General features: G+C 38.3%; 1 protein-coding gene across 5 annotated transcripts in view; it reads right to left on the bottom strand.

Annotated features, from left to right (window-relative positions):
* LOC127411255 (arf-GAP with SH3 domain, ANK repeat and PH domain-containing protein 2-like) overlaps positions 1-17,722 on the bottom strand; it is a 120,495-nt gene that overhangs the window by 42,674 nt on the left and 60,099 nt on the right. For 4 of the 5 annotated variants that reach the window (XM_051646672.1, XM_051646674.1, XM_051646675.1 and 1 more), the window contains exons 3-7: positions 14,801-14,946; positions 14,283-14,357; positions 3,674-3,723; positions 304-433; positions 127-212 (exon numbers count right to left, since the gene is read on the bottom strand). In XM_051646672.1, the coding sequence (XP_051502632.1) occupies positions 127-212; positions 304-433; positions 3,674-3,723; positions 14,283-14,357; positions 14,801-14,946 (487 nt within the window). Of the gene's footprint in view, positions 1-126; positions 213-303; positions 434-3,380; positions 3,480-3,673; positions 3,724-14,282; positions 14,358-14,800; positions 14,947-17,722 lie in introns of those variants that run through there. The other variant, XM_051646677.1, reaches the window with a different exon arrangement.

Raw genomic sequence — 17,722 nt, 5'->3', positions numbered from 1 at the left:
CTTTTTGGGCATTGTAGGCCAGTACCGTTCAAACTTATGCTCCAAATGTGTCTAGGTAGGCGGCTCACTAGGTTTTGAGAAAGCCATTGTTTTAGAATTAGTGCTGAGAAATGTGGCCAGACTTACTTGCACTGAGCGTGAAAGTATTTGATAAGATTCTGGAGCAGGTCGACACCCTTCTTAACCTTGATTTCATTGACTTTGAGGAGGTACTGTAACAAAACAATGGAGGAGACTGAAGCAAACACACTACAAAGGAACTCCCTTTGGATTTAAAGCGACATTTCTGCATTCTCCTCTGACCTCACACATCTGAAGCTGAAAGAAACGGCGCTCCTTCTCCATCTCCTCGGCTATCTCCGCTCCACTGATCTCCGTCCGGATCATTCCGTGCTGTCGAGCATGCTCTTTTTTCTCCTTCTCTATTTTGGAACTGCATGAAACACACACAGACCACCTTAAAAATTCAGCCAAGTGCACACACATACACACGCACAGGAAACACAAGCTCTTTCACTCATGCAACAGGGCATTCTTTTCCATATGCTCCAGCGGCATATTGTACCCCACGTTACGGATGCAGCATTTCCTCTGTGGGGACGAAGGGCTGCTCTTGCGTTTAGTTTAGGCCTTTTAGGCTCGCAGTTCCAACAGCCTATCATGAACCACTGGTATCAGTATCTGAAGTCTAGCGGAAGGGGTTTGTGATTAGGAGATGGCCAAAAACTAGCCGCCATTCTCAAAGTTAAAATTTCTAATGAGTGGCAAAGAAAAAACATAAGCGAAAGAGTGTTACAAAAACCATCAAGTGATAAATAAAGTGCGGAGTTAGCATGTGAAGCTGTCCCTAAAAAACTTCTGATTTCTGTATTAGGTTATAGAGCCGTTCAGATATGACGTCAGTTTTTGGGCCAACCTGGAATGCTAATTCCGGACACCAATGGCTCTGAAGCTACCTCCGTGAACCAATGGCTCTTAAATGCTAATTCTCTACTGGGCTTTAGGACAACAAACTGAACAGCTATATACATCTGTAGAGCTGTACAGGGACTGGACAGCCTTTCTCATGCCAACATTTCACTTTCTCTGGCACTTTAAAGAACAGTCCACCATTTTCAGTGAAAAGATCATTATGCTAATTGAGTGAAAATGTAGGGACATTCAAAATATCCATAGCAAAATTTCTTTTTAGATGACATTTAAAACTTAAGACTGACCTACTATGAACTCAGAAGTTTTTAAATGATAGTATATACTTCTGCAGAAGCCAGAAGTCAGTATGATTTACAAAATTGTGCTTAATAGAGCGCAACTTTTGTACCTCATTGAAGCATCATGGCATAGAATTAACGGGATTTTTACTTCAGGAACCTGACTGTTGCACTCTATTTCTCAATTCCTGGACAAATCCTAAAACCCTACACAACCCATAATTCTAAAAAGAGATCCACCAATCAGAGAAGTTGCTGTAGCTATGTAAACTGGAACAGGGTTGTGGTAAGTTTTTGCAGTCCAGCATTGGCTTGTTAGGTGATGTTAGCTAGCTACCTAAATAACATTAGTTAATATAGATTATTGCAGCGTTTTCAGACATTTCAGACAGAAGTGCTGATTTCTGATAGGAAAACATATAAAAAGACACAAAAACCAGGACTGATTTGATCCACATCTCATGCTACATTCAATTTACAATGCTTTTTTGAAAGAGAGGTTTATTCATTCTCGTCTTGTACCTTTGACATTTTTCCATGTACTTTTTTGCTTTAAATCAAGTGTGTAATGTTCTGATTCGTCTTGTAGCCAGTTGGTTTGGTTTAAGGCTTGGAGCTGTTTATTGAAGAGTTTTCTGAAATGTCTTTTGAGGAAAAGAATGGCAAAAATATTTCTAGAAGTCACTTGTTGAGCTCTACATTAAACCATTTAACCAAAGAGACCAATGAAATAAATGGTGGAGTGTTGCTTTCATCTTTGAAAAAAAAAAATAAAAAAAATGCACAAACAAATAAATTAAAATGAATTGGTATTTGATGTTTTCTGCTGCACATCTAGTTTCAGGAGTCTCTATTTTCTTTTTCTGTCTCCTCGTTCTTTTTATTGCACAAACACAGCAAAGTCTTTTCCATATTCATTAGCAGGATATTTGCAGACAATAAAAAAAGCTGCTGCACAAACTGCAATTTGCCAAAAGCGGAAAGCTCTGCACAGACATAGAGACCAAAGAGAACTCAAACTGTAGCGCTGGCGACGATGAAAACCAGTTTAACGGAGTCAGGACCAGTGTCGCATTAGAGGAGGGTTTCGTTTCCTTCTGTCTGGAAACATGAAGGATTTTGTCACAAATGAATTCCGGAGATTATATCTAGGTTGGGGTGGGATGGGCAATATGAGGACATGAAGCATGTATTTGACTCTGCAACAGGGCTGGGCGATATGTCTTTAAAAATTATATCTCGATATTTTTCAGCCTATTGACGATATTTGATATATATCTCGATAATTATGTATTTGCTCTAAAATGGCTCAAAAGTGGGGTATTGTATTTTATTTTTTTATCAGAGGAACCATAATTTCCTCCAAACAGCCATTGTTGCCAAGTAGATTAAATATTTTAAAGACATTAAATAAAAATCTAATAATTAGTGTTTCATTAAATAAACACAAGGGAGAATGAAATTCAATCATTTTCATTGATATGCACTTTAATTATATTATATTATATTAATATTTCATACACAATGATACATAGTATCTTAATAAAAAGCATTATTTACCTTCTAATGTTTTTACTGTGCAAAGCTACTTCACTGACTTATTTCTGAAACCCCAGTTGAACATTGCATAATACTAAATTATTACTGCGGGACACGTCATGCTGCGCGAATGCTTGAACCTGCATTACTTTGATTACACAATGCACGTGAACTGATCTGAGAGCGCCGCCATGCGCGTGCACACAGATCAGCGCGTCACTGGTTTGTTTTGAAATCACACACAGGACATGTTTATCTGTCTTTAAATCACAGCCTTTTGTGGATAAATAATCACATATGACCAACTTGCCATTTTGATGTTATTTTGTTTAACTGTGCAGCAGCCCTGAAGGATCGTGAAATTAGTCTACTGATGCACTCTTTATTAAACTTAATGGCCAAATGAAAGCACATTAAAATCATCATGATATTGACGATATTGGTCAATTTTACATAGTCAGCAAAATTATCTCGATTATATTGTTAATATTCGATATATCGTCCAGCCCTACTCAGCAAAACTGCCAATGATAAAAAAAATAGATAAAAAAAAACAATGATCTATAAAATGCACCCGGCTTTTACAGTAAATCAACTAGTCAAATGACATGTTGTAAGAAAATATATTACCCTTTCAGTAAAGAATGTCCCTTGCAGCTTGGAAAATATATAAAAAGTGCTATATAAAATGTCATACATTTTTGCATGCAGAACAATCAGTGAGATAGGACAGGATAGGAATATAGAAAGGAAGGTGGCAAGAATGACAGCTCATTATTTAGAGTGCTGGGAGGAAGAACTCATTTGACACACAGGACAAGAGTTGTCATTTCCTCTCAGTTCATTTAATTATTCAAAGTGTGTTATATTTAAGCATATGGTAAAATGGATTGATGGCAGAGGATTCTTTAAAAATGTCTTACACTTTAGTCTCATAGTCTTTCCAGGCTTTATCAAAGGGCTTCTTCAGATCCTGCAGGAGACAGAGAGGATATTCATTAGACACATTTGACTCAACTTTCATGTTGACATCCAGTTTCACCCAAATTACTGAGAGAAACAGGTCTGAGCAAAAGGGCTGTCTAACAGAGCCAGATTGTTGTCATGAGTCTGTTTTTTAAACTTCATTTTATAAAAATGAAAATGACGAATGTTAATAAAGAATGTTAATAGCAGAATTTTCGAATATTTTCTGGCTTCAAATTAAAGTTTGTATTGTTGTGATTCACCTCAGAGCTGGTTGATTTGGTTCAGGGCTTAGAATGCTTTTAGGTGGAATTTTATGAAATCCCTATGGAAAAAATTAATGGGAAAATACTTCCAGATATCCTGTTTATTTAAACTGGAACACACATGCACATTAGCTGGACCAGCCTGAAAAACACAGTTTTTAGCATGATTTGAGCTAAAAGAAAAAGTTTTTGATACCATATTTGAAATTGTTGATTTGAAAATATATTTTTAAAACTTAATCTTCATAAACAGTTTTAGAGATTCTGGACTTTCCACATTCAAGCGGACTTGTACGCAGTGGCGTAACCACACTGTGCAGCAGCATTGAGGCCCACGGTCAAGTCGGGCCCTCCCTCAAAATACCCACCTGCGGTAGATTTAGCTGTCGAAAATCAATTATAACTATTGTTACCCTACCACATTACCTACCAAGGAGCTACTTCGTAATTATAGCTATATCATACACCATGCATCTCATCCATAATTTAAAATGAAAAGTTTAAAATCTTGCTCTAAAACCCGATAAAATATCTCATTAGAAATGACTCATTTTAATCGATATATCAAATGATTCTTTGCATTTTTGGGAAATCTTACTGAGCTAGTGTCGTGCGTCTGATGTCATTACTCAGTCCTGAACATGTTTCTCCCTCACTGATAAACCGTCATACATTATATGAGTAAACAGCTGCCAAGTGCCGATGCAGTGACATTGTCAAATACATAATATATTTAATTATAGTAGAAAGGAGAAGAGAGAATTGTGCTGAGAAAGAGCATGAAGTAACAGTAAAACCATTACAAGCATCGGGCATCTCCAGCACGAAAATTCAGTTGAATCAAGCAAACTTTGTCTGTGATGTCAGGTAAACATGAGGTCCGATAATTTCCATATGCAAATGAGCTTTGCAGCAAACTTGCGAGAAATTGTCCATTGTTGCCAAAGGTTTGCCGGAGGTTCACCACTACCGGCGAAGAGCTGCAAACTTCTGGCAAACATTTGCGGTGAATCAAAAGCTCATTTGCATGTGAAAATAAAGAGTGGCGATTTTGCTGCAAATTTGTGATTAGATTAAATTGTTTTATAAAGGGTGCCCTGTCCTTTTGTTAGAGAAATTCGGGAGAAAGCTGATAATAGTGTGATAAACTGACAGTAATTAATCTGTTCCTAAAGTCTTAAAAATATTTTGAGACATTTCTCACAGTTTCTGAAAGGCTGCCTTGAGAGGATTAACCTGATTGAGGCATACAGTAATCATATTGAGCAAACAAAACAAAACAAAAAAAATACAATGTTATAATTTCATATATTTTATTTTAAATTGATTATTTTAGGCTATGGGTGGGTTGGGGTGGTGAGGTGCCCCATCAAGTTTTTTTTTGCATTGGTGCCCATGTGGTTCTAGTTACACCACTGCTTGTATGCCTAATACCTACATAGAAAATAGCAGCCCAGGCGTGTTACAAAGATGCCCCCCCCCCATGAACTGACTCACGTCAGGGCTTCAGTGCACCTCTCATGCAGTGCTTTGACTTCCAAACAAAAAAGCTGAAGATGGCATCATGGAAAGGAGATTCTCCATACCGATTGTCTGCCATCCATTGTCATTTCTTTGAATGTCATAATATGCCTACAGTTTATAGCGTTGTACAAGTCAATGTATCTAGATACACACGAGATCATTCTTCCATTTTGTATTATTTTTTGGGGGGTTTCCACTGTGGATAGTACCTGGTACCTGATACTTTTTTAGTACCACCATTTTTATGGTGGCACCACTACATAATGGTACGTCATTCAGATTGTCTAGAAATCATTGGCTGCTCTTTGAAAGGTCATCGGCAAATGAGGTAAAAGTTGAAATTGTTTGAACTTTGCTGGGGATAGCACTGTAGCTTGACATGTCGCTCCATGGAGATCAATGCAACTTAAGGGGCCTTTCGACAGTATGCAACCAGCCAATCAAATTGGAAATGGCAATTTTCACCAACTTTAGCCTCATCTGCAATATCTGACATTCCGTAAATGGTCATTGGGCACGACATCTGAGGCTGAGGCATTCAAGTAATAACATCTTCTGTAAACTTCAGGGAAATTTTCAGCTTGCATTAATAAAATGTTTCAATGGAATTCTAGCAGTTCTACAGAAAGATTACTCTATTAATAGTATCAGCCTGTGTTTATAGAGGGACTTCCCAAGCCTTCAAAAAACTAAATTAATGTACTTTCAAAACAGATGTTGCACACAGCTTGAGTGTAGAAAAGGGTCTCATCTGTGCCAGCGAATATCGCTGAGTATAATTCCTTACATTTTATATAGTAAGGCACTCAAAGAGCTATACACAGGGGAAATCTCCTCAACCCCCACCAGTGTGCAGCATCCACCTGGATCGACCTGTGACGGCAGCCATAGTGTGCCAGAATGCCCACGAGACACTAGCTATCGGTGGAGAGGAGAGTGATGTAGCCAATTCAGGGATGGGGATTATTAGGAGGCCATGATAGATAAGGGCCAATGGGGGGAATTTTGGCCAGGAGTAAAAGAAGCTTGACCAGTCAAAGAATTTCCATATTCTAGGCATACTAACTAAACCATGCATTTTGCATACATGGTTTCTGTCATTGTATTATAAAACAGAGATCAGGTGACAATTTAAGTCTTTGGAGAGATTATTTCGCTGTTTCAGGGGATTTTTTTTTTTCTGCTACTGTACAAAAAAAAACCTCTGGGATTCAAATCTAATTTAAACCTTTAAATAGATAAGGTTTCAGGATAATATTCAGAAGAAATATTATAATGTAAAATGAATAAGAAATATTTATAATTCTGGACTGTTTCTAGGTCACAAATCAAATAAGGTAAAAAAAAAAAAAAAAACTGTATAAAAAAATAAATAAAAAAAATATATATATTACAAAAGCAGCACTTTTACAACTGGACTCAGACTTTTGAACCCCGCTGTGAAGGGATGTCAAAGGTACCAGTACTTCAGCAGCAAGTTGATACTAAAATAAAGATATGCAAGGATACCAGCCTTCTGCAGTATCAGAAGTAATTTAATCAAAATATCAGAAGTGTGCCTTGCCATGTATATGCAGCCTGTTTACTTAAATAACTACATGAATAAAATGTCATTGAGTGTTTTCAATAAAATGTTTTGCTGTGAAATTAGTCTCAAGTATCAAGAAATTTCAGCTGTAATGGTATTGACAACAAAAATTCTGCTATTGTAACAACTAGGAGTGTGCAGCGAAGCCATTATCTGTATCTGTATTTGTATCTGTTACTATGACAAAATTATTTGTATCTGTCTCTGTATTTGGACAGAACCGGGTGTGGGCGTGGTTTAAACCGGAAGTGTCTCAAAAATACTTTTAAAATGTAACTCTCTTACATTTATAGCTTCTGTATATAAAATATGCCTCGGATAGGCCTGTTTAATTATTATTATAATTATTATTATTATATTATATTATTGATATATTCTTTATATATATATCAATATATATATATATATCATTTTTTTCTCACCAAATGAAGCTGGATATGTATGTAGGCTACATTAACTGTGGTTTTAATTTCTCCTGGTATTTTTGACATTAATATCTGCTTAAAAATAATTTTTGTTTATGTCTGCAATGTGCAAGTAAATGTTTATGTGCACTGTGCAAGTATAACAATGTTATTCAGGAGGCACGAGGTGTCAAGCTATTGTGAAATGTCAAGCACACATTTTGCTGAAAATATTAAATACAAATACAAACATTAAAGAAATGAGAAAAAAAATTAATTAAGCCTACAAACAGGTGAAAGCACCGTCAATTTATATCAGAAAGTTTTATGATAGGCTACACTTGAGGCTTATTTTGTGTGCACATATTTTAACAATGTGGAGGACATAATTATTTAGTTAAATTACATGTGCAGAATTTGCAAAATACAGTGGAATAAATAGCAAGAGCGAGCTTCTATAAATTTCTATAAGAGAAAAGCAGGAAAAATGTGCATGTTTTGTTTGCTCTGCAATTCTCTGTGCAAGTGCAGGAATATTCTGAATAGATTTACAAGTATTTAAACCTCTGTGGAACATTTAAACTGTATGGGAATAAAGGCTAAACCACGCAGTTACTTTAATTGGTGATGTGGATATAAATGTGGTCAGCTTTAAGAGACGACAGATGAGCGCCGCTATAAAATCATCACTTCTCTGGTCAGGAATTCAACATCACTCTCAGGTTGGTTTATGGATCCTTATGTGTGAATTGTGTGCAACAGTTAATGTTAATGAGTTAACAGACATTTTAAGAAGTGGAACATGTGTATGATATAGTATCTTAGTTAGTTACTCTTGACAAGATTAGATTTCTGAGACGTGCACAATTAACGGAGACTGAAACAGAGTCAAGAACGCGGCAATCCAATGAACTTGAACACACCGTGCGCATTTTCATTCATAAGGTTTACACTGTAGTAACATTGGCTTCCCAGACTCATCATTGCTTTGTAATTTTGGATATGTTTAAAATATCGCTTAATACCTGTGCTCGTTGGATGATCGGTCTTCTGAATATTTTTGTATTATTCGGATGAATTCGTTATTCATTTTGAAGTCATTATTTGTGCCTTTCCGAATAAGGTATTCGGCTTCGGGCACATCCCTAGTAACAACCCTACCACAGTATTTGCAATAGGTCTTGAGGTTTGAATGAGTGAGATATTCAGAGCTCATTATAGGATAGATCTCAATCACCTAAAGGGCCCCTTCAGAGATTCAGAGAAAGACCATTCAGCAATCCAGCCAATTAGCTGAAGAGCATGGAGAAGGGGGTTTGAGCAAGAGAGAAAGCACATTTCTGAACAGCAGACACGGTAAACGCTATTTCCAGCAGCTTCACGTTGCTTTGACCTATAAATCATCATTCCTCACCACACTGCAACAGGATACACGACTTTAACAAGCTGAGTCACAATGGCGTCACCTGGCTTTTGAGACCACAACATCTTTCAGCCGGAGGGGTCTAAAAAAGCCTGAGTGGGTGGGTTTCACAGTTCAGTGAGCATGAAAAGAGAAGCCAACGCTGACATCACTCCCTCTGCAGCTGACAGAACCGTCTACTGCAGCAAAGTATGTGTGAGTGACTGAGAAAGGGGTGTTTCCTTCACAAATACACACACTGTAAGACAATAGAGCAGCTGAGGAACAGACAGCATGATCATCAAGTTGAGAGCTTTTATCATGATGTCAGCACGTCTGCGTGTCTGTTTCCCGAGGCTTTTGATCCCGCCTGCTTAAGCACTTCCGGCACAACACACATCTCAGGGTCAGGAAGAGGGAACGTTGAGGTCAGGCTTTGTGAAATGTTACGAACACCTCTCGTATGCCATAAATCAATATTTAATAGAACATTCAACCCATAATTAACAATCAGTTAGTTAGTTTCTGAGTGGAAATGCATGTAAAAATATATATTTAAAGGAAGCAAAATCTCATCCCCCTTGGACCCCAAAGCAATTTCATTGGATGAAAGAATTTGTTGTGGGTAATTTGTTCAGTACCTCAGTAGAAAAATGTGTATGATGCAACCAACATTTCTTTGGACACCCCTCTAGAGTCCAAAGGGGAGTAGGATTTTGCACCTGTTATGTTCAACTAGACGTCTATGGACAGTATCTGTGATAGGCTGTCGATTAGCACAGACAATAACTTTGATGTGTCCCTAGCGTGTATACATAAACAGAAAATGAGTTTAATGTAATGAACTTGCAATAGAAGCCACAGAAATTTGGTAACGCATAACCATAAGTTCCCACCTGAAAAGGCAACTTCATACCTCAAACTTACCTTTTTACTCAAGTGCTTTATAAAAAATGCAAGCTTCACATTTCTGCTTTCAAACCTTCTGTTACAATTGCCCCATAGACTTCAACTGAAATTGTGAAGTATACACAGCAAAAACCTTTCCCATTCATTTACACTGAGAGACAGGTTAAATTTTTGTCAGTGGTAAATAAAAGCATGCCACAGATACTGTTAACAGACATTAAGCTGACAACAACCCAAAGTATTCCTTATCGTATGACAGCCTGTGATTCCACATACATGTAGCAAAAACGATGACCTTGTAGTGACAAAGACATTTCATTTCAAAGACCCATTTGTTTAACAGGTGACGGGTTAGTGAGGTGCAGGTTCAGGCAAATGACTGGAATGACGGCCCAAGAAGAGACCTGTAATCTCCATCCATTAGCAACAGCCCCCTATTGAGCTCAAAATCAAGCACAATGCTGATGCAGACCATTCCAAGACCATTAGCACTCCATAACTGCTGGTTAAACAAGGCAGCTGCCTTCATGCTCCCAATCACCTCTACAGGAAACTGACACAAAGCTGGATTTATTTCTTCATCTGAGCTGGATCTATATGGGAATCTATGATGCCTAAGCAAGTGTTGAGGCAAGACAAGTCAGTCATTTTAATTGTCGCCATCTTCTTGTTCTTTGTGGTGCATCTAGAGGTTTATGTGCCGGATTAGCTGTCTGTTAAAGCCTTAGGGTATAATTTCTGCGCCACTAGTGCCACCAAATGGAATAGGATTCTTTAAAACAGCTTTCTCAAATTCTCCCCCCTTCTCCCATTGATCGAACAAACAGAGAGTGTTTGGTCCAAATTCGCACCATTGGTTGAGTCAACAGCCACTTTTCCACCATCAGGCCGAACAGTTCTCATCGCAAAGCCGCACCGTTCCATGGCGATCCGGGCCAGTTGGCGCGGTTACAGTTTCTTTTTCCACTGTGGTGCTGTGAAATCTGTTGGTGACGGAGTGAGAGGTAAACACTGGAGTGAATGCAGCGCACTATGGGGGATGATCGCATATTCCAGCTTTTAGGACTTCTATTCCCCCTGGTTTTACTCTGCTAACAAACAGCAAAGACATGAACCATGCCACAAAAAGGAAAGTAGAGAGAAAAGGGCGAGAGGTTTACCATCATTTGCTGAGGGCTTGTGTTTGCCACCGGACACAAATATGCAGAAAGGTAAAAGTTCCAAGACTAGCTAAAAGGATATTTATTGACAAAATTTTCGATAAGTATTATATGAAAATAGTATATGAGAATATATTAATGTATTTGAATGAGTATAAATGAGCTAGTAATCTACTTCTCTGATGAAAAAGGCATGTACAAAAATAAATGTAGGTTAAAAATACTAGTTAAACAATCATAATAAAATCATGAACTACGTACTAAAGCCATTCAACCAGCATGCCTGAGAATGGTTGAGTACGGTTAGCTAACCTTGATGAGAATTCTGGTTCAAGAACGGTTTATAATCGCCCAAATGGTGGAAAAGCAGCTAATGTTGCTGTCTGGTTGGAGACACAGTGTTTACAGTTTTTAAGGAAATCAACCTACGAATGGCTTACTTGTAGTTATCTGCATATTAATCTGGGATATGAGAAAGTGTTTTAACACTGAAAGTTATACACTTCCAGCCAGATCTCATTATTATACTTAGCTATTTGTATGAAAAATTTAAACATACCAGTACATATTTGTCCTCAAATTCCTTCACTGGCTACCTGTGTCTTACAGAATTGATTTCAAGATCCTCTTAATGTTCTTTAAATGTCTTTATGGTGTTGCCCCTACATACCTTAGCACTATTATTACAAAATACAATCCACTAAGGGGGCTTTTCCACTGCACGGTACAGCTCAACTCAAATTGACTCTGCTCACTTTTTGGGGGGTTTCCACTGTGGATAGTACCTGGTATCTGATACTTTTTTTAGTACTACCTCGGTCGAGGTTCCAAGCGAGCCGAGCTGATACTAAATGTGACGTCAAAACACTGCAGATCACTGATTGGTCAGAGAGAATCGTCACTACCAATGTCATCGGATTTGTGACACGGGACATCAACCCACTAGTTTTAAAGTTAGCAACAGCGACAGCAATATAATTTGTTCACGCGACTTTCGAATTGTAAAAAGAAATGGCTGTGCGCAAAACCACGCCATGGTCAATAAACAAGGTGCAGACGTTCCTCTCGTTAGCGACGAACGCATCGACGCGAAACGAAAAAGTCTTTCAGGAAGTGTCTCAGCTGCACACGGCTACCACCGGACCTACCAACAGTGTAGGAAAAAGTAAAAAAAACGTAAAAGTGACTACAGAACCATCAAGGACCACAACAGCCGGAGTGGTTCAAACAGAAGGAAGTGGTTCGACCAAATGGACGCTATCTATGGCAACAGACCGGCGAGCAATGGGAGGGAGAGTGCCCTGGACTCGCCGTTGTTGGAGTCCACGATGGAGGATGGTACGTTTTGTTACATTAACTCTATATTCTGCTTGAAAGCTTCACTTTATTTAGTTGACCAGCTACTGGAAAGCTTGCTTCTAAAACAACCAGGCCAATTTAACTGTTACACTTGTGTAAAATCACCATGCAACAACTGCTTTATGCAGCACAATGAGCTAGTAGCTAACAGCTAGCAGTCGTGTTACTGTTTATGGTCAGTAATGTTTGTGTCGTGTTTAAGATGATGTCACGGCAGTAGAGGCGGCGCAACTATGACGATCAGCCTATACTCCCACCCACGTTGAGGCGGCACTAAACTGCAGTGGAAAAGCAAGCTCAGAAAAATAAAGGGAGCAGAGTCGAGTCGAACCATAACATGCAGTGGAAAAGTGCCATAAGATCACTCAGTAACTTACTGGTGGTACCTAAAACACATCTGAAAAGTGGTGAGTCAGTCTTTAATATGGTCTCAAGCTTTTTTTTTATTTTATTATTTTTTTTATTCAGTTTTTCACTTTGTCCATGAAAAGCACTTTGTAAACATTGTTTTTTTTCTTTTCTTTTTTTGAGCCGCAGCATATTCTTAAAATTCATTTTGTTTCCCATGGCAAAGAAAAAAAAAATGCTTAATGATTCATAGATTACAGAATTATTAATTTATTCATTTTAATGTTTTAAAGCTTGGTTAAAATAATATAATCATTTGAAACTAGTTACATACAGCAACAAAAATCATACAGAACAGAATTAAACCAGTATGATGTCAAATAAATGTGTTAAATAAATGTGATGGCACTGAACATTTAATTAATCTCATTGATGATAAAATGCAATAAAATCAACCGATTAATTCCATGAATTCAATATTTATGGATTCAATAGGATACCAAAACATTGATTACGTTTTAAATGCTGTGAAATTGTTAATATTGCAAATGTTAGCAAATGTGCTTTTACTGGAACCACACTTTGTATTAAAATACATACAAATTCTAATAAGATCACATTGACACTTCAGCTTTAAAGTCCCTATGCTTGCCTTAGAGGTTTGTTGAAATCCCTAACCTCAAGTGATTGTATTAGAACCCCTAAACACAAACCCCTACTGGCTGACTGGTGGTGAGAGGCAGTGATGTTCTTAATACCATCTCATATGGAGAGGAACCAACCAAGAGTTAGGTCAGTTTAAAGGTTCAAAAACTTTGAGTCCAATTAAGGCCAAAACAAAGCCTGTTAGGAATCTCGCTGATGCAGTTAACTGTTCTTTCATCTTTACTATGCATTTAAGGAATCACGTCACCCAGGCACAATGTCCTCTTCAGCCCCATCACAGAGAGAGAGAGAGAGAGAGAGAGAGAGAGAGAGAGAGAGAGAGAGAGACGTCTCCAGGGAAACGAGAAGCTGAAGTTCCTCATTAAGAGTAAATCACATCAAGCCCCCCCAAAGAGCTCACAAGACAAAGTCTCGTGATACAAGGAGGGTCAGGAAGTGACGGTGGGCATTAATGAACAGGGACAAACTGGAAGGACATTCTGAGAATCAGTTAAGTGCAGAGCTGCTACCCAACTATCTTTCACTCAAGCAAGCTATTATGTGCATTTGCACATACACGAAAATACACACAGGTGGTCTAAGACTTATACTAGACTTTCTACCAAATATATCAGACAAACCAATATTGGGGAAATTTTGAAGGCATATCTTGGCATGAGAATATCATGCCCATATGTTTGTACAACAGGACCACACACTTGCAAAGCATTGCCGAAGCATTCCTGTTTGCGTAACTGTTTGAAGTATATGTCTAGCCAAACGCGTTACACCCAACACTGTCAACCAACTAAGGCTTATGTGTGCCAAGGAATATTATCCATCTTTTATGTATTAGCCATCGTGCATGCACTTGCCATGAGACAACCACTGATCAATATGGCACTGATACACTGCCAAAAGCACAAAGAAACTCTTTATAGGCTTAAAGTAATGAACTTACCCCTTTAACCCCTTTCAGATCTCCCTTCAGCAGACTGTCCAATGGGAAGGTAATGATGTTATTCATGTTCTGAAACTAGAGTGAAAGTGACACATTAGACAAATCTCTTCCTTTCTCCCCAGTGCTGTCATTGTCTCTCTTATAATTATAATCTTATCTGCGGAGAGAATAAAACACATAACAATGGCGAGGAAACAAAGCGCTCTGTCACAGCAGGAGACGGTTTAAGTAGAGTATATTCATGCAAGAATGATTGTTAGAGGATCATTATGTTTGCAAAACTGATACCACCAAACCACAAATTACACATTGAATGGAACTGTTCATCTTAATTTTATGAGGAAAAATACAAGTGCTTAGACACATTGATGTAATTTGATCCATCCTGTAGTGGACCAATGATGACTATGGATCTTTATGACCTCAGAGATTTTAGCACATTAACAGCTTGGACATAAGCTGTTTGAAATGCATTTGCGCCTCATAAATGTCACACACAAACCCCAAAATGTCCTCACCAGATTCTTGAAGAGGGCTGTGAGCTCCTTGGTGAAGACGGAAAACTTCAGGAAGGCTGATCCCAGGTCAGGGTCATCTCTGTACACACAGTTTTCTCCAAACTTCTCCAGAGCTTGAGTATACTGCTCTTCATTCTCCACATGAGCTAAAAACAGAGAAAAGTGGCAATGTAGTCTATATCAAATTGAATAAATCCCACAATTCACAATCTGACTAAGAAAACTAGCTCAATCCTAAAGCATTAACGCTGCAATATAACCTATACACCTTGGCTGGAGTACACCATATTTAACAAGAATGAAAACAAGACTGAAAAGGACAAAAGTAGTCAAGACTTGTATTGCATTTTCTGCACTGATTTAGGAGAAAGTCTACAAAATGGTTTTAAACGTGTTTAACATGGCAGCTGAAAACCATTAGCAAATTAGCCAAAATATATAAACACCAAACAAACAAGCGGTGGGGGGTGTGTTGGAATTTGTGAACAACAGGCATTCCGATTCTGTGGAAATCTGCAGGGTTAAGCTGGCAAATTCCATGTGGGCCTGGAAATGACTTTTGGCCATAACAACCTGATCTGATAAAATCATGTTACTATACCTATATTTCTGCAAAATGATTTTGATGTGGCTCATTTTATATTATAACAGTTTCCTGATTTCCCTACAACTACAACTTTTTTACACTTGCACAAGTATCACGAGCAAAATGGCAGATAATCAGTTCATAAAATATTTTCGCTCTGTTCCTCACACAATGCTATCTTATGACATCTAAGCACTTTTACTAAAGTGCATGACTTGCAAGTAATGGTCGACCGATAAGGGTTTTTCCAATGGCCATTGGCGATACGATACCTAGAGAGCAGAATAGTCGATATAAATGGCGATAAACAAAATACAATTTAACAAAAGCAAATCAGTTGTGCACAAAATTGTGCACCGATAATCGCACAATAGCCAAGTATTGGCAGATTAATCGGCCAGGCCGTTATATCGATGTATTACTGCTTTTAAGGCGATACATTTTACCATTTACATTACATCGCCAACTACATTTACAAGCTTATTTGTACGCGATCAAGTCGTGCAGTAGCTCCACTGATTGACAGTTGCAGTGCGAAGGACTGGGATACAAATCCAGAAGAACACGCAAGTCAACACATGAGCCAAAAGTGTCATAGAAACACAAGAAAATGACATGGTTGCATCAGCAATTGTGCTTTAGGTTAGGTTTAGGTTTAAGGTTTAGGGTAGGGAGGTATATTTTGTTGATTTATAACTCGATAGGGCGTTAACCTTAAAAACCTCATCTGTTTAGGTGAACACTTAACTCGTTAATAGCGCCACACAGTGGATATTTTACTTCGGAATTGCCATGTTCCGAAGTAAAATATCGTGTGGTGAACTACGTAATGTCATTTTGCAAAAATGTCGCCATAGTCAAGTAATTTTCATGAAATCAGGCTGGACCTTAAGGCCGGATGACATATTGAACAGACTACTTCATGGCCGGGTCTAAGGGGGGGCTGGGTTGGACAGCAAAATTACCAAGGGGGACCAATTGTCTTCTCAAAAAAAGAGAACCTACTGCCCCACCTTAAAGTTCAGAATGCTCCTCCCCAAAGATCACATCCTAGTACATTCCCTGCTATATTTCTGTCCCTCATAGCCGTATTTTTGTTTGTCGAATTAAATATGGTGTTTAATCTAGTGAAGGTCCGCATAGAATACAATAATTTAAAAAAATAATCATCAAACTCTACACAAACATATAAGCCTTTCATTCCTCTATGGATAGCAAAAACAGAACGTAGTCAGTTACCAAAAAGTCTGGAGTGGTCTCAGTCAAAGTATCATGTGTTTGGCTACCATCATATCAGTCTTTCCTACGGTTTGCTTCTTTCCTCTCAATTGCGTTATCTTGCAATTCCAGCATTATCAGTTACACTTCACCTAATCACATCAGCTGCACAAAGCCAAGGACACACACACACACACACAGTCTATATATTATTTTAAGCAGCCTTTTCAACACTCTGTGCTTTGTTTTTGGATGATGAGACAAAAAGATCCTGATAGGGCCTGATGGAAATTTGAACAAATTTCACAAAAAGCAGAACTTCCTCTTAATTCCAACTCCCAATCATCCTTCTCTCCTGGGTCAGAGTTCAAACCCTGGTTAGGTTCCAAAACATGGAAAACAAGTATGTAATTCACATTACATTACAGTGATGTTGCAAACCCTCCATAGTTTGTCAGCAGGAAAATTGTGTAATTTACAAGTACAAACATGTCAAAGCATGGGGACACCAGTCAGTGTGGGAGCTGACCAAATGTGGGCTGTTTGCAATCAACACCTGAAGCTCCTTTAAGACAGCCTAGTGTGTAACCCCTTTCCCACAATTGGCTAACATTAATAATCAGTGTTTCCTGCAGGGATTTTCAGGAGCAAAATTCTGTAGGGAACACTGTTGTCAGGCATTACTTGCACAATTTCTTCCCATAAAAACCTATGCCAAGAATAACTGCATCTTCCCTCCACCACACAGTATTTTTTTAAATGAGTCGATGCCCTCTGATGAATAATGCATAAGGTTATTTGTTTATTCTCAAGTGTAGCTTGTGATAATCTGTTTGAGAGTTTTCTCTTTAGGTGACCCATTGTCCCTAGATAGGAAGAACACAATAGGGCAGGAAGTGAGGCAGTGGTGTGATATCACTAGAGCCAGTCCAGAACTGCGGCCATATGCGACAACACGGATGAAAAACAAAAGGAAGACTTGGAGACACACTCCAGCGAATGCAAGCACTCATGAAGCTGAGTAGACTTGGAATGATGCCCAGGTCACAACAACAGGGACGGTAATTAGATTCAGGCTAAAGAATAATGGATATGTAAAGGCTGTGAGAAGATTATAG

This window comes from Myxocyprinus asiaticus, chromosome 20, assembly GCF_019703515.2.
Source record: "Myxocyprinus asiaticus isolate MX2 ecotype Aquarium Trade chromosome 20, UBuf_Myxa_2, whole genome shotgun sequence".
Lineage (NCBI taxonomy): Eukaryota > Metazoa > Chordata > Actinopteri > Cypriniformes > Catostomidae > Myxocyprinus > Myxocyprinus asiaticus.
The sequence above is the reverse complement of the archived record's forward strand: the minus strand, read 5'-3'. Positions and strand labels throughout refer to the sequence as shown.